The following is a 16,406-nucleotide window of genomic DNA, read 5'->3' on the forward strand; positions in this document are numbered from 1 at the left end:
ATCTGGCAAGTTCCTGGTTAGACAAAGCAACCAAACTGACTTTTTTTGAAGATCAAAATCAACTTATTCGGCTGTGTCTTCTGTCAATCCATCAAACGGTGGTCCAGAACCATCCGTCATCTGCAGTCGATCCACATTACCCCTATGTAGCAAAGGGAGCCCAAGCCCCTAATCAACCGGACGCTAGCTGACAAGGCCAGTTGACACCCCTGAGTGAAGGCTTGGCGGGTCTCGGCAGAGCACCTTTTTGGTTTTCGAAAGTGATCTGGGGCCACTCTGAACTGCAGAAATCGATCGCAGAGGACGCTGATAGGCCCTGACAGGGTATCCGCCATATATCGGCTTCTTGCAGGAGAGCCACAAATGCCATGTGTTCCTGGATGTGGCTAGTCTGGGTATTATTTTTTTTTTTCTTCTTTTGATCTTTTTTTTTTTTTTTAATTTTTATTACAGGACAGTCGAAGTGCGCATCCAAGTTGTCATATTGAACTCTCATTTCTCATGTTGGATATGAAAAACAATGAGTCTTCCCTGAAGAAATTCGCTCGCGAGTCGCGTAGAATGGGGATCATACTTTTTTCCTTCTTACTCCAGGAGCACGTGCAACGCATGCGCCATTATATTTATAAACAGGCCAAAGACGCAACCCAGAATAGTCCGTTAAACACTAAACTTGCCTATCGGCTGCGCTTTTTTATTTATTTCGGGCTTACAACAGCTTGGGTAGCCTTGACCAGCGCTAGGCTTGAAGACCCGATCTCTGCATTGTCGGATAACCCAGTCTCACACTATCGCTCAGTTTTGACCTTACCTGCCAAGGTTGGACCCAAGTAGTAGGTCTTTTAGAATACATAATCTAAGACGTGCAGGTGCCACCCCAAGAAATGGTCCCCGCAAGTTTCGTTGCATCGTGGTTTGCAGTTGTCTTGGCCCTTTGACGACTTATTTTGACATGGGCAAAAAGCAGCGCACATGAATCCCATCCCATATCACAAGGCGAGACAAGACACCAAGACAGAACGTTCTGCATTGACAAAGTTCGCCTCAACTAGCCCTACCCCTATCCGAACACATCATCAACAAATAAAACTAAGAAAAAAAAAAAGTGCCTGACGGGATCTTGGCTACACCAACTGACGGCCAATCACAGCTGCTATTATTGAACAGTCGAATTCAGACACATACAAATAGGAAAGGTCAACAAAAACTTTTACAAGGGAAACTTTTATTTATCAACAACAAACAGAAAAAGCAATCGGAATTTGAGACTGGAAATCTCCGCATCCCCCCCTTTTTTCGTCCAATTTATTTCAACGTGGCGTCAAATAGGTAGGGGAGAAGGGAACCCCTTGGCTTGTCCCGGTCCCAAAACGGGGGGGTAGGTTCCACATTCGAGTTCACCTCCTCATAATTATTCCGACCCTTCTATTTTTTTCTTTTTACCTTTTTGCTCGCAGCGAGCCATCGACAGAGCGCCCGCCCGTCCCGCGCGCGCGCCTCCGCCTGCATAGCCCGCCGTACACTATTCAATTTTTTTTTTCTCCTTCTCCCACATCGGCAACTTCCAGGAAGGGCCACAATCGAACTCGGCTCCGAAAACAGGGAAGGAGAAAAAAAAAAGACCGCTCGGTCTCTTCCTTGCTTTTGTGATCTTACCGATCTCAACATCCAAACTCGGTGACAAGTACAAGCTCCCCCTCCTTACTGTCCCTCCTGCTCTATCGCACCCATACAGTACGACTCTTGTTTACTTTTTTTTGCCCTTTGTTGTGTACGATTATTACCTCAAACATTGTATGCATTGTCTCTGTACTGCGTCTTAAACACGAAAGAAAGAAAACTCTACGTGTCATTCTGATTTTACTGCATACACCCGACTTCTTTCCCCTCGGTTGAATTATTCAACACAAAGAACCCAAGAAAAGAAAGCGCCTCTACCGAAAGAGACAGAAACAAACGAAAAGAGACATCTCACACGCAGCCAGCACACAGGGCAAAACTGACAGACGCTCCTTCCTGAAATCCATAGTGGCCTACTCTAGTTCACCAGGCTCGTCCTCGTCGTCGTCGTTTGGCGACCGGCCTACTCGATCCCACCACCGGCGGCGATCCTCGACAAACATCGCCATCAATGGCCCTCCGCCTTCGACACAGCTTTTGAACGTGACTGGTCTTGGTATTCACACCCGCCTCCCTACTCTTCTGTCGCCCATTCCAGGTAGGTTTACCATCACAAATCTTTCTTTGTTTGTTCTTGTGCCGAGGGTTCTCTTGGGTACAAGATGCGTGCAAGCACCGCTTCTCTTTGTCACCTACTGTACCCACCCGCTAGCACACATGCAGTACTCTGTCGCTTCGTATTCGAATATGCGGGTTCTCCAACCGAAGGCACATGTCAGCCGCATTCTGTCATCAGCAAAGCATGCGCTCCACCTCGTATCACAATTACCTACCCATCGTCGTCCACGCAAACCCTCGCACAAGATTGCCGAAGCTAATCAAACTAACAATGTCATTACTTTTCGTATCCAGGCACCCCAAGCGATCCGGAAATGTCATTGTCACGAACTCCATCCCCAGTCCCCGGTGGAGGCTGGTCCAGCCCCGGGCTCAACAGCGGTAGATCGAGCCCCTCGAGGGGCTTCGCGGGAAGCACAGGCGGTCACAGTCCCATAATATGGGAGGGCTCCCGGGTGAACCAGAACGGCGGCATCGGTAAGGCCGGTCCGTCGTCTGGCTTCAGGGCAACGAATGCAGGCACCAACCAGCGCGGCATAATGGGTCACGTTCGCAGGCTGTCATCTGGTCTTCCTATGTGGAACAACGGCAAGACCGTAAAGTCGGCGTATAGCAACAAGGACAAGGCCGCGGGTCAGAGGTGGTACAACCCCAACAGGCTCCCGTTGGTAGCTCGGGCAAGAAGGGGCTATGCGAGGATGAATAGGACGGGGAAAACCGTCCTTTGGCTCTTGATGCTGCTGGGCCTTTGTGTTTACATCTTTTACCATTCTCGTAAGTCGCCTTGACTGCTTCTTCCGTGTCTGCGGATGAGACGCGTTTGGTCTCATGACAAACTTTCTAACCGCTTTCCTTTCCTTCAACAGCACTCGTGTATCATTGGAGGAGATCTTCAATGTTTGGCGGTGGTGAGAAGGTCGTCATCATCCTCGCGGCCAACGTTGGCGGAGGTGTCATGGAGTGGAAGGGAGCTCGGGAGTGGGCGATCGAGCGAGATAGCGTGCGCAACAAGAAGAAGTACGCTGCCACTTGGGGCTACGATCTCGAGATTGTCGACATGAGCACCAAGAAGCGGTATGCCCACGAGTGGCGTGAGAGCTGGGAAAAGGTTGACTTTATGAGGAGCTGCATGAAGAAATACCCCAAGGCTGAGTGGTAAGGAACCCCAGTTTTCTTTTCTTCTGCTCGGTGAAAGCTTATTTTCATCCTGCACATGGGATTTTCGTCCCAACTCTTGGCAAGGGTTCTTTTGAACGTGCATCCGCCATCGCACTTGGCAACGGCCTGCCTGCCAAGGAGCTTTTCGTCACTAACACGCAACCATCTCATCTTAATAGGTTCTGGTGGTTGGATCTCAACACCTATGTCATGGAGCCTTCATACTCTCTTCAAGAACACATCTTTGACAACCTGCAGCAGCACATCTACCGCGATATCAACGAGTACAACCCCCTGAACATCACCCATCCCCCCAACGATCCCTTCCTCGACGAGGAGTCCCGCAGCCCTGTGGGTGATGGCCGGATTGAGTCGGTCAATCTGATCCTCTCGCAGGACTGCTCGGGCTTCAACCTGGGTTCCTTCTTCATGCGGCGGAGCGATTGGACGGATCGCTTGCTAGATGTGTGGTGGGACCCGGTCGCCTACGAGCAAAAGCACATGGACTGGGCACACAAGGAGCAGGACGCCCTCGAGCAGCTGTACGTGGCCTTGCCCTGGGTCCGCAAGCACACTGGATTCCTGCCGCAACGCATGATCAACAGCTTCCCTTCGGGTGCCTGTGCCGACAACGGACCGGACAAGCGTTTCCACTACGACCAGAAGGACCGAGACTTCGTAGTCAACATGGCCGGTTGTGAATGGGATCGCGACTGCTGGGGAGAGATGTACAACTACCGTGAGCTGAGCTACTACCTCAACCGAACCTGGTGGGAGCGTTTCAAGGAGGATCTCCTCTGCGCCATCTGGTTTAAGCTCACCGGTCAGAAGGTCAAGTTCTGAGCCCCGTCAGCGACGACTTATTATGAAAAGGGGACTGTTCGAGCACAGCCAGTCTGTGAGGGCTTCTATTCAACTTTTCTCTCGACAAGGTTGTTCTTTTTACTACATTGAACTTTGCGGACCATGGATCTCTGCCCTATTAATACCATTTACAGAAAATGGTCAAGTACGGGAAGGAGAGTATTCGACTCTCACATTGCGTTGGTACACGCATAATACTGCCTTGTGTCTTATTTCACAATTCTCAACTCTTGATCTCACCAAAATCATCCCCTACACTGGATGGTGTGGGAGAGAATTGGTTGAGGTCTTGATTCAGTTTCAATCATCCCTGACCACTTTATGGGGGAGGTTTCAAATTTATTTATTTGCTTACTCTCCATACCTCCAAAACAAAATCATCCAGAGAGTGCTGGATGGTCAACGACACGGAGGACGGAGGACGAAAAAGAAGTTAATGTGTAACACGTTGTGCATTGTATGGAGTTATTTTTTATTACCCGAGAGATTTCTGGGGGTTTTTTTTTTTCTTTTTGCTTTTCATGTATGATCGCAAGGGAGGCTAGGTTTGCGGCATTTTTGTTAATCTTTTGCTACTTGTATTCACCTAGCCCAGTCTACAGACCCAGTCATGTTGATTGTTTGCAGATTTGGTGTTTGTTTCTTCTGTCTTTTTCTGAACTAAGATGCTCGCGATTCCTGCAGGGGAAAGTTCAAGGCCACTGAACTACACCAAGACATAAACCACAGAAGATCGGGTCATCAAATCACATTTACAAGGGATTCAGGCGAGTTGCTAGTTTTTCTATCAAATGCTCTCGCTTGTTATTCAGATGGACAAGGCAAAATCACAAAACGCAGTTTTGATGATATGAGTTGACCGCTCCCGTGATGTGACTTTTTGGTGCTGTTGGTATGAAGTAGTGTGTGCATGTCTCTCTCTTTTTCCCTTGCTACACTGCTTGTCTCGTGGCAGGAAACGACGGTTCAGGTTTTGAGACATTTGATCAGGCCAATCAACCAGTCCTTTACCATCTCTTCTTTGACGGCCCGTCTGAGAAACCTTTTAATGGCTCAATTCGTTGAAACGATACTGGAACTCTATCAAGTGTCGATTAAAAGGTGACATTGCTGTTCGTTGGGAGCAGCTACTCTGGAACCTAGAGCTAGTAGTATAAGCAGTCAGTCAACCATAGAGGCATTGACGTTGCCTCGGCCGTGACCAGATATTGAACCTTCCTACTTACTGGTATGGAAGTCAAAAAGTACGGTGGGTACTATTCAAAGCATCTAACTGGTTTCCCGCTCAATCGCCCACTGTTGTTGTAGCATTTTATATGCCGCAAAAGTTATACTGCATGGTTTTTTTTTTTTTCTTTTTTTTCCCTGTACTCGCTCACAAATGTGGACAAACTGTTGCCTGATTCGTATAGTTCCTATTTACAAAAGGGGGGGCTGAGCATGAAAAATAACCCGGCAAAGATGCATGGCGGATACAGCGGCAACGAACGGATGCAACCTGCTGCTGCTACGCAATATATGTAGTAAGCAGCCAATTCTGCCAAGCCACCCCTGGCAAGCCTGGTTACAGTAATACTTAGCACCCACGTGGAGATCAGCCGGGTCTCCTGGGATGCGGCAAGGGGAAAAGTTCTGACTGTACATTTACCGTGATATGAAACAGAGAAAATAAATTGAAGAAACGGCGAAGAATAAAAGAAAAAAAAAATATTGAAAAAAAAATTCGTACGACAGGGCAATCGTATCTTCCAACAGCTAGTGTAATGTAAACATGATGGGGTATTGATTTTCTATACCTAACAAGATCCTAAAATATGCATCCCTTGGAAATTCCCAGAAACTCCGTTCTAAATGCTAGCAAAGGTCCTGCCCATGTCCAAGAAAGAAAATGCAACTGTCTCCGAAAATCCGAGGAGGAGGGAAAAAAGACAAGAAATGAAAAAAAAGGGGGAAGCCACCCAAAGCGCCTTGTAAATGCTTACATGAACTCCATCATATGCTGATCAACCAAAACAGTTCGTGAGAAATGGCAGGTAATAAAAATATACAAGGAAGGAAAAAGCAGTGTGCCGAATACTAGATCCAACTACAGACCACATCAAATGATCTTTCTAGTTGCCCATCTGGTAGACCTTGATGTACTTGATCTGCCAAAAGGCCTTTTCGTACTCTTTTGGGTTCTGCAAGACGTGGTTGTTGCACGTATCTGCCTTCTTGGCCGCGCAGCCGTTGGCCTCCTTCTCCCAGACGCTTCCGGCCCACTCGCCGCAGAGGGTGGTGTTGATGAGGATGTTGTGCTTCTTGAACCTCTCTGCGATTTTGCAACCCTTTTCCCCCGGGGCGCTGACAAACTTTGCCATGGGCTTTGGCCAACTGTCCGGGTTGGGCTTGTCGTTGATGTCCTTGGGCTCGGTGCCACGCTTGAAGAACCAGACGGCGATGTGCTTCTGCGTCCACTCCATGACGTAGAAGCCTCCTCCGGCCTTGTTGAACTCTGGTCCGAAGCTGGCTGGCACATCCGTCTTTTGACTGCAGCCGACCTGACCCTTTCCCTCGGGTGCGCCGCAGAAACCACCCTCCCTGAGCGTCGCCAGGTTCGGGTCCTTGTGGCCCTCGTACATGGAGCCCGTGTTGGTCATGGTGCACTGGTCGTTTGTGTGCAGGGCCACGGCGTTGAAGGGCGAGTTGTGCACGCCCTCGATGATGTCGATCTCGCCGGCGTTGGGCCAGCCGGGGCCAAAGGTCCAGATGGCGGGCCACACGCCGCAGCCCTCGGGCATGTGCTGGACGTCAAAGACGAACAGGCCGACGTTAAAGTCCTTCTTGGAGGTGACGCGTACCGAGTCGCGGCCGCGCCCGCCAGGGTTCATGGTCTTGTCGTCGACGGCCAGGAAGATGGCATCCTCGCCCTTGGGGAATCCGGCCAGCTTCTTTTCATTGGCCTGCCTCTTGTCCAAGTAGTTGACCTTGCCCTTGGTTGGGTCGTCGATCGAAACAAAGTCGAAGGCATCGAAGAAGTTCTTGCGGTGGTAGTAGTCCTTTTCAACGTACTGGCCGGCGCTGGCGAGGCCAGCCGCTGCCAGGATAGCTAAGCTGATATGCATGACTTGGATTGTGTAGGGAGTTTATGTCTGTTCAGTGATGTTGAGAAACTTGTGTGTTGTTATTTTTGTTGTTTGATTCAAATAGATATTGTATCCTGGATCGTTCAAGATCGTGTGGGGGATATGCACACTCTTAAAGTAGACGGACAGGGGGGCGAAGGTCTTACTTCGAACAGAAATGGGTGTTGTAACAATAGTAAGATGCAATGCCGCTCTATCTTACCAAGACCAAGAGGGTACTCGGGACCGAAAGGCACATGGGTAGGTAAGGTAGCTAATATGCCATCTCAATAAGAACCAAACATGTGGGTTGTCTTATGGTAGGCAAGGAACTGTGGCAGTGTGCAGATTTGTGAATTCATGTGGCATAGTAAGACGACCACAACCAGGAGGGTGAGGTAGGGAGGGTATGCGTATTGTATGTATTGCATTGCCTAGTCTAGAGTCACCTTGACTTGTCACTCGTCCTCGAGATTTCAAAGCCTTGGAACAAAGCGACAAACAAACCCCAGCCTGATCCAATTGCCCATGGATTAATTTCCGTGCCATTGTCGCAAAAAAAGACTCACTTGACGGTTGGTTTGGTGACACGGAACTCGATTATCGAAACCGTTGGCTGGCGTATCTCTACTTAGAGACCCGCCAAGGGGGGTACAGACGGGGGCACTTGTTCAACTGTACCACTGAGTGGTGCGGTGCGGCGCGGTGCACTGCACTAGCACGCTCGTAAACTGGAGCCAAACAGAAACCCCCCAGCAAAGCCAAGCTTACTTTCGCATGTAAGCGCCCATCCACGTGGGAACAGCAAGGATCAACTGTTTTTGGTTAGATGCAGGACCAAACTTTTGGGCGCTTCTATCTGATCGACGAGATAAAGTCACGGTCTCCGCTGCTCCCAGTCTTTCTGACGTTTGGGTCGAAAATATCAGCTAAGCTTGTGTGGGTTTTGGATCAAGCCATACATACTCCACTGGAAAGCAGAGCAATGCCAAGCTTACTGGACTGGCTCGACTGGGTGACGATCGCTGATATTACCTACAAAAGACCAATTCCTTCGAGTTTGAGCGGCGTGGTGCAGGCAAAGTCGGAGACGCCGCCCGGCGCCGCAAAAGCAGGCAGGAACAGTGCGATGGGCCGAGTTTGGGATTGTACAAGCGACGAAGCGAGGATTGGATTGTATGGCTCAGAGCAAATGGGTGGCGGCTTGGTGGATATAATTTTGAAAGGGAACCACTGCATGTGCATGGTAGTTGCCTCGCAGGTAGCAACGTTCGTTGGAGAAAGACGGCATACATTGAAACTGAGGCGCCTGGAAACAGTGGGGACGGCGTCAGTAAGTACAGCCCACAACGTATGGTTTGAAGCAAGCGGACAATACATAAACTCACTCACTCTATCTGGCGATTTGAACTAAGGGTTTTCTGGGCTCTCGCATTTCTTGAGGTGGACTTTAGACCAGCCTTGTGAAAATAATAAGTACAAAATTTTGGTTCCAGTCTGGAGATGATTTTTTCTTCTTCTTTTTCTCTCAGACTACCGCCCCTGCTCTAAGATGATGAACAAGTAAGTCCCTATAAACAAGATGAAATAAAAATACTTCATAGTACCTACCCTACCTACCTACGGGAGAATGTATTTTCTTCATGGCTTGGCACACCTCAACGTTGTGGTGGCTCTTAAAACAGTGGCACAGTTGAGTGTTGCCTATTATAGCACTTCAGCTCCGATTTTTCAGTGGTGTGGTGTGGTGCCCCATCACCCGTCTCCGCCTGTTCAATGAGCGCAGCTTACTTGGTTAGTCCATCTGCCGACGATCAGCACAGCCAGTACATCATCCTGCTACATATGCTGTTTCTGGCTGAACCGGCCGAAAGAGTCGGAGAAACACCAAAACCATGAACGACTTGGATTCAGAACTTTTGTCTATACTGTTCTGTTGATACAATCTGACGTATAAAAACAAATAACAAAGAAAAGAAAAGCCCAATAACATACAGTTCTTTTTGATCACTGCCAACTTTTAGACAACAGTCCCTTCCCTTTCGGCTGTCGCTTCTCATACTCTTCTATCTTCAAAATCAACTCCCCAAACATGCCATTCGCCCATCCGAACCAGGCCCTCGTCCACCGGCCCTCATTCCACGAGTTGACGCTCTCATGAACTACTCCCGTGCCGTCGGTTGAGTCGAGCACCATCCGCAGCTGAGTCGCCACCTCATCCTGCAACCACGCCTCCACCTCATCCTCCTTGGCTTTCCTGCTGCTCCCGGTAACATTCCACAAGTCCGTCCTCATCATCCCCGACACGTCGTAAGCCGTCATGCCCGCCACCATGGCCGCCATGGGCCAAGCCTTACCCGGCCCGATGTGTGGGCCCCCAACCGCCGAGATCACGGGACCCTTGGCGTAGTACGGATTCGCATCGCTGAGGACGAACCGCCGCGTGTTCTGGTAGATCCTGTTGATCTCGCGCTCCTCCGCCAGTGGGTCCCACGTCGTGTTGATGGGGGTGTCGACCTTGCCGCCGCCGCCGCCGCCCCAGCTCTTCTGGGAATAGTTCCACAGCGGCATGGCCAGCAGCGACGGCACGTTGGCGTCGTCCATGAGGTTCGCGCTGCCGAACCCGTCCACTTCGTAGGCGAACATGTCGCCGAACTTGCGGTGCACCACCACGCCGTCGCGAGCGATGCCCTCGCGGATCCCGTTGGCCAGCTCCCGCATGTCCGCCGCGAGCCGCACCAGCTCCTCGTCCCTCTTTGTGCCGGCCGCGGCGGCGCGGCTCGTGGCCGAAGACAGCGCCTCGGGGATGAGCGAGGCCTCCTCGAGGTACTTTGCAAACATCATGTTGGCCGGGACCAGCAACTGGAAGATGGTGGCGTCGTCGCTGGGCCGGAACGCCGTGCGCACCATGCCGTTGGCCCGCGTCGGGTTTCCCAGCCCGTCGTTGGTCAGAGTCTCGGTTCCGCGGTTCGTCCAGCCCGTGAAGGTCCACGCCGACTTCTCCACCTTGCCGTCGGGAGCGTACGTGCCCAGTGTCATGGCGGCCGCGGCGTCGACCGCGGCCCGCACCGCCTGGACCCAGCGGTACCGGCCAAAGAATGCCAGGTCGCCCGTGCGCTGGTGGTAGGCCGCCGAGATCTGCAGGAATGACGCCAGCGAGTCCAGCTCCCACTTGCAATCGAACACGAGCCGGCGGTCGTAGCTCGGCTGCGGGTTGTTATGCTCATAGGCCCCGTTGTGCGTCGGGGGTATCCCGGACTCGACCGGTGGCTGGAAGCTGTGGCAGTAAGGCGACGTGATGATGTACCGCGAGTGCGAGTTGATCAGACCCCTCCACAGGCTAGCGAGGGAGTCGGCCGACTTGTCCGCTTCGAGCAGCGGGAGGTAGGAGTATACCTGCGACGCCGAGTCGCGCAGCCACATGGCGTCTATGTCCCCCGTGATGACGTACGTGAGCTCCTCGTCCGTCTCTGGACCCAGCTGACTTCCGACTTCTGGCTGTTGCTGCTCAGCACCACCGGCCATGGCTGGCGGTGCTGCTGGTTGCCTCGCGTAACCCTTCCATTTGATCATCGTGTCCAGCGTGTTGGGATAGCTGTTCTCAAAGAGCCGGTACAGGTCCGGGTCCTTGATGACCCCCTTCATGCGCTCCAGCAGCGCCTCAAGGGACGGGAGCCTAAAGGTTCGGCATTCCGGCGACGGGCGCACCAGCGGGAACTTCCGCTTGCCCTTGGAGAACGGCGCCGGCCGGAGGCTTAGCAGCTCTTCAAACCTGGGACAAGATGCAGGACGCACGGGTTGTGCTGACTGCGAATGTGACTGTGATTTCGATGAGGCCACTCCCTCGCTGGCCAGTGGCGGTGCTCCCTCGGAGTATAAACCATCGGATGGAGGCCGAGTGCCACCGCCTTCGTGGCCGAGATCGATGTATGATTCGAGATCGTAGGGCTTCGATCTGTCCTCGATGTGGAAGCCTAGGTACAAGGTTCCGATCACCAGAACCGTCGTGATCACGACGAGCCTCGTACGTCTGGAGCCTTTCATGAGCAGCATTGTACCTGTGTGTGTTTTTGCCCCCTTTCTGATGTTCCTGATACTACAGCTCGGAAGCGTATGGCCTCCTTGTGTCTAGAGAGAAAAAAAAAAAAAAAGAATTCCCACCCTCGGTAGAGGCTTTTTTCTTAAATGATAAGGTTTCCCTTCGATGCGTTCCCGAGGTCCGACGAGACCACTTCGAAGAGGGGATCGTGAAATATGAGACGATTGAAGTTGAAGCGTTTTCGATTTCTGGACACACGAATCACCGAATCTATGCCACACGCACTTGGGTCATAAGGATTTCTAAAAAAAAAATAAACCCCAAATAAAAAACCAAAGAACCAAAAAAAACCCCATCATCTGGATGCCAAGGTACTTGACAGGTAAGTTATAGGCCAGCTGGTATTGTCGAGATAGACTTTAGACCCAAGTCCAGTTGGACACCTCTGTTCCCTGCAGCCCACCAACCAGACGAGAAAGGATCAGGCAATGAGAGAAAAAAAAAAAAAAAAAAAAAAAAAAAAAAAAAAAAGCCGATAAACTTTGAATGCCAGTCAGGCAGGCACCCACCACCTCATTGAATGTCTGAGATGAAATGCGAAAGGGTGGGCCAAGAAGGCTGTGTTGCAACAAGTTGAGTTGGTGGCCTACAATAAAAATAAAAATAAAAACAGAGGCCAACTCATTCTTAACCTTGATGTTGCCTTTATTAGTTGGGATGGATTACTTAATATGTCATATATGACAACATATTGCATGCATTCGGCACTTGGTTTGTATGACTTGGACTCGATCAGTGTGATCAACAAGATTTTTTTTTTTTTTTTTTTTTTTTTTAAAAAAAAAAAAAGGGGAATCCGAGAGGAAGGCATCCCTCAAGGGTGGCACATTCTTACCATGAACCACTGCCGACAGACTACCGTCGTGTATTTTATCCAAAAGGACGCTCCTTGGCATGTGCTGTTTCAAGCCGCCTAAATCTGGATCACAACGTCCAATGTGCAAACTGAACAGCAGACGCACCTGGAACCATCGGCCGTTGCACAGCAGCATGTGGTATTCATGTCTGATGCTTTCTTATGCAACTGAGACCAAACGAGAAAGGCTGAGCCGGAAATATATTCCATACACTCCTCCTGATTTAGTATAGTAGTAGATTGTTTCACCACACCGAAATTCAACACCGAGATATTGCAAAGTATTTCAACACATATTAATAGCGTTCCTATTGCTTATACCGTTGCTAAAACCAAAAATGATAATATTGATTGTAACATACATACGAAACGAACCTACACGGTTTCCGTATAGTGCTTGTTTGTGAGCCTCTTGACAATACCGCTAGCTCACTTTTTGTTGATTTTTGATTTAGTGATTTCCGTTCCAAAACTCCAAGCAATGCACATGATATACAATTCTAATTATGAGGAGCTTAAATGCCAGCCGTTATTACCGGCTTTGGTCTGGCGATTCCTAAAGCCGGCTCTTCAGCTTGGGTTCCGACGTCGCCGCTGATCCCTCCGAGACGATGGCGACGACAACGCAGATATCATCTACCTTGCCTCCCCGCCAATTATCACGCGGGAAATATTTCTTGACTTCCTTTGCAAATGGTCCGTCAAGCTTCCTGTTCACACTGGCAGCCTTGGCAGCAGCCGTGATCTCCGTGGCGATGAGGCTCTGCAGCGTGACCACCGGCTTAGCCTTGGCCCCTTGATCAGCAGCGACCATGTCTGGCCGCGTGAAGGGGGTCAAGTCGGCCGCCACTTTGGTTCCACTATCGGTGGCCTCCCAGGCGCCTACGGCCGCCATGCTGGAGCAGACGACCCTCAAAATATCCTGGTTGAAAAGGTTATCCCAGACGCCGTCTGACGCAAAGACGAGCACGTCGCCGTGACGCAGGCCGTGACGGGTTACCTCTGCGTCGCGGGGCATATCGCTGAGCTGAGCACCGCCAAACATGGCCATGCGGGCCATGATGCCCGGCGGGATGACGGAGAGCTGAAAGGGCGTGTTGAACGCGTGGATCTGGGGTGTCGAGGCAGCGTGCACAGCATTGGCACGCAACTGCACGAACCCGGAGTCGCCCAAGTTGGCCACCTCCAGCGTGCCCTCGGGCTGGAGGAGGGCAACTACCGCCGTGGAACCGCCAGCCGGGATGGAGCGGTCCGAACACACAGCGTCGTAGCCAAGCTGAAGCAGACGGCGGGCCGTCAATGGAGGAGATGCAGCCGGTGTGGACGGCAGTTGCTGGTCTTGACGACCGGCAGGCGGCGCGGACGGTCGATGTGCATAGGCAACGCTCGCCATGTTGCCGCAGAGGCCGTGGGAGAAGTCGGCCGGGTCGACGCCCGAGTCCATCCAGCCGCCCACACCATCCGCCACACCTAGCGCGACGCCTCCGGTATCACCAACACGGGAGACAAAGAAGGCATCCTGCCCACTCTCCGGGCGCAAACGCTTGTTGTTGTTGGGTTGTATTCGGTGGTGTGGGTTGAAGTGAAAGACGTGTGTCGCCGGGTCGTAAGGGCGGTCCTTGCCAATGTATGATGCGGCAACGCTATATGTAAATGGCATTTGTGCTGCTGGTGGCGGGGATGCTGCCGACGAAGTCCATCGTCTTGGACTGTTTAGCGACAGATTTCTGCCCTGTCTCGCGATGGGTGACGAAAGATGCGACGCTCCGGAAAAAAGACAGCCTAGGGATAAGATTAGACGAGTGATCAGTTCATGTTGCTCTGAAGCTGTGTTTTATTCTAGACGCATCATGAGGACGGGCTTGATTATATGTACGTTGAGAATATGACCGGGAGGAAGGTACCAGGAGACTCCTCATTGCCGCTACCATCGCATGCATTATCGGCTTTCTCTCTGTGCCTGCCTGCCTCTGGCTGCCACGAGGCCCGTCCCTCGTCTCCGGCCGGGTAATTGGTCTTGCTCAAAGAACTTTAAGCAAACAATTTCATAATATTACGGCGAGGAATGTAGTAGAGGCCGACTGAGAAAGTTTAATTGCGATTCATGTGGTGTGAGGCAATCTTTTGTCGTCCATGTGTTGTTGGCCTGTTGCATAATCCCCATTTTTTTCTACCGCGAAATACCGAGACACGACAATTGCTAATTACTGTACGATTAATTACCCCAAAGAAATTCCGCGTGTCGTCATTGTGGTGCAATGCTCCATGCATAAATGGGTGGAGACGTACCCATCACGTGAAAGAGAAACTGACTAAGTCAAGTTCAGTCAGCTGTCACGTGCCACAGTATTCTCTCACCGTTGATGTCCTCTCAAGGAGTCGAGATGGCCGATGGAGTTTCCTGGATGGTTAGAGGATCTATGGCCGTCCAGTAACCGAAATGTCCCCCTACCAATATACAAAGGGGAAAAAAGGGTAACTAGTTGGACTCAATGGAACAGCTCGAATTCAGCTAGGGTAACAGGGTTATACTAGTATTAACACCAACTCCGGTAACACTTATAAACCAAGGAGAACTAAAAGCAAGGCCTATAAAACACTGGATGTAGCAGTTTTGTTTTCCACCCCCAAACGCAATCTCTATCACCGTCGTACTCACACACCTCATGCGAAAGCCATCTCCTTCTTGATCTCGGCGATAGCCTTGGCCGGGTTAAGACCCTTCGGGCAGGTCCTTGTGCAGTTGAGAATGGTGTGGCAACGGTACAGGCTCATGGAGTTATCGAGTGCCTGGCGACGCTCAACCTTGCGCTGGTCACGAGAATCGGCAAGCCACCTGTACGACTGGAGGAGGATGGCGGGACCAAGGTACTCCTCCGAGTTCCACCAGTACGACGGGCAGGAGGTCGAGCAGCATGCGCAGAGAATGCACTCGTAGAGACCGTCGAGCTTTCTCCTATCCTCCTTGGATTGGCGGTACTCCTTTCCCTGTATGCGCGCAGTCATGTTAGAGGATCCATTGCTTCGATTTAACGTCGAATTCAAGACGTCCCAAGTGTTAACTTACGTCAGGTGAAGGCTCATCCCTCTGCAGGTAAGGCTTGATCGACCTGTACTGCTTGTAGAAGTGTGTCAGGTCAGGAACCAAGTCCTTGACCACGTAGGTGTGCGGTAGCGGGTAGATCTTGACTTCGGCAGAAACTTCGGTGGGAATACGGCCTGTAGTTGTTCATCATTAGCACATGTATTATGTCCTATGCCTTTTAGGTCACACTTACACAAGCATGCCAGAGTGTTGGTTCCGTTGATGTTCATGGCGCAGCTTCCGCAAATACCCTCCCTGCAGCTTCGGCGAAAAGTCAAGGTCGGGTCCAGCTCGTTCTTGATCCTGACCAGAGCGTCGAGAACCATGGGTCCGGTCTTGTTGAGGTCGAGAGTGTAGGTCTGCATTCGTGGCTTCTCGGACGGCTGGCTCGGGTCCCAACGGTAGATTTGGAAAGTCTTCATCTTGGACTCAGACTCGCCGACCGAGGCCATAGAGCGAACAGAAACCATCGCTGGCTTCCTGAGCGCAGCGGATGGCCGCGCAGAGGCGAAAAGCCTAGTGGTAGAGCGGAGAGATGCCATTGTGGCTGTTTGTTTTCTTTGTGGGAAGAAAGAAAGCGTAGGCGACTATCGTGGAGAGGAACTGAAGTTGACGGAGGTAAGTACCGGGAGGCGCGACGGAAGAGGATGCGGCAGAGGCAATAAAAAAGTGGGCCACATACCTCGATCGGAACGAACTGAATATCGGGGTAATTGGGAGGCAATTTTTGGATCGCCAGTGATTCCAAAGCCTTCGATACACCTTTGGGCGTGATCTCTACAGGGAAGTCTAGAAGAAATGCAAATCTAAGATGCAACTAAAGCCACCGGAGTCGGGGTTGTTAGGGCTGTCATAGATGTCGTACAGTTGCCGCAGCCTTTTCGCCGAGCTTGTTTGCATGTGCAGTAGCCACCGAGGATCAAAGAATCAGGGGTGCGTTCGGATTAACTCGGCTAATCGTAAATGTCCCAACAGCCATTGGTCCGATCCCTGCCTGGACGA

The 16,406-nt window shown here is 51.2% G+C and overlaps 5 protein-coding genes across 5 annotated transcripts; 1 reads left to right on the forward strand and 4 right to left on the reverse strand.

The window, feature by feature from the left end:
* Positions 1-648: 648 nt before the first annotated feature.
* PgNI_11729 (uncharacterized protein) lies at positions 649-5,690 on the forward strand. The gene is made up of 7 exons (XM_031131693.1): positions 649-833; positions 1,151-1,734; positions 2,030-2,218; positions 2,533-3,012; positions 3,105-3,393; positions 3,576-5,405; positions 5,487-5,690. Coding segments are annotated over exons 2-6 (1,623 nt in total). The 5' UTR covers positions 649-833; positions 1,151-1,733; the 3' UTR covers positions 4,240-5,405; positions 5,487-5,690.
* A 681-nt stretch (positions 5,691-6,371) lies between these two features.
* Positions 6,372-7,364, reverse strand: PgNI_11730 (uncharacterized protein; the record flags this gene model as incomplete). Its single annotated transcript, XM_031131694.1, has 1 exon — positions 6,372-7,364. The coding sequence occupies one exon, from the start codon at positions 7,362-7,364 to the stop codon at positions 6,372-6,374; it is 993 nt and encodes a 330-aa protein (XP_030976443.1).
* A 2,007-nt stretch (positions 7,365-9,371) lies between these two features.
* On the reverse strand, positions 9,372-11,417 carry PgNI_11731 (uncharacterized protein; the record flags this gene model as incomplete). Its single annotated transcript, XM_031131695.1, has 1 exon — positions 9,372-11,417. One exon carries the CDS (start codon positions 11,415-11,417, stop codon positions 9,372-9,374), a length of 2,046 nt encoding a protein of 681 aa, XP_030976442.1.
* Positions 11,418-12,875: 1,458 nt separating this feature from the next.
* Positions 12,876-14,568, reverse strand: PgNI_11732 (uncharacterized protein; the record flags this gene model as incomplete). The annotated part of the gene is made up of 3 exons (XM_031131696.1): positions 12,876-14,028; positions 14,196-14,348; positions 14,543-14,568. The coding sequence occupies 3 exons, from the start codon at positions 14,566-14,568 to the stop codon at positions 12,876-12,878; spliced, it is 1,332 nt and encodes a 443-aa protein (XP_030976441.1).
* A 233-nt stretch (positions 14,569-14,801) lies between these two features.
* On the reverse strand, positions 14,802-16,300 carry PgNI_11733 (uncharacterized protein). The gene is made up of 4 exons (XM_031131697.1): positions 16,087-16,300; positions 15,598-16,007; positions 15,387-15,538; positions 14,802-15,307 (listed from the first exon to the last, which is right to left on the reverse strand). Exons 2-4 carry the CDS (start codon positions 15,944-15,946, stop codon positions 14,984-14,986), a joined length of 825 nt encoding a protein of 274 aa, XP_030976440.1. The 5' UTR covers positions 15,947-16,007; positions 16,087-16,300; the 3' UTR covers positions 14,802-14,983.
* Between the last annotated feature and the right edge of the window lie 106 nt (positions 16,301-16,406).

Source organism: Pyricularia grisea, assembly GCF_004355905.1.
Source record: "Pyricularia grisea strain NI907 chromosome V map unlocalized Pyricularia_grisea_NI907_Scaffold_10, whole genome shotgun sequence".
NCBI lineage: Eukaryota > Fungi > Ascomycota > Sordariomycetes > Magnaporthales > Pyriculariaceae > Pyricularia > Pyricularia grisea.

Bases quoted from the DNA above. Each gene is read 5' to 3' on its own strand.
- PgNI_11729 (XM_031131693.1), top strand. The intron at 2,219-2,532 runs GTAGGTTTACCA...TTTCGTATCCAG, and splicing joins TCTTCTGTCGCCCATTCCAG to GCACCCCAAGCGATCCGGAA. The intron at 3,013-3,104 runs GTAAGTCGCCTT...TTCCTTCAACAG, and splicing joins TTACATCTTTTACCATTCTC to CACTCGTGTATCATTGGAGG.
- PgNI_11733 (XM_031131697.1), bottom strand. From the start codon at position 15,946: ATGGCATCTCTCCGCTCTACCACTAGGCTTTTCGCCTCTGCGCGGCCA. The intron at 15,539-15,597 runs GTAAGTGTGACC...GAACAACTACAG, and splicing joins CAACACTCTGGCATGCTTGT to GCCGTATTCCCACCGAAGTT. The intron at 15,308-15,386 runs GTAAGTTAACAC...GCGCGCATACAG, and splicing joins GGGATGAGCCTTCACCTGAC to GGAAAGGAGTACCGCCAATC.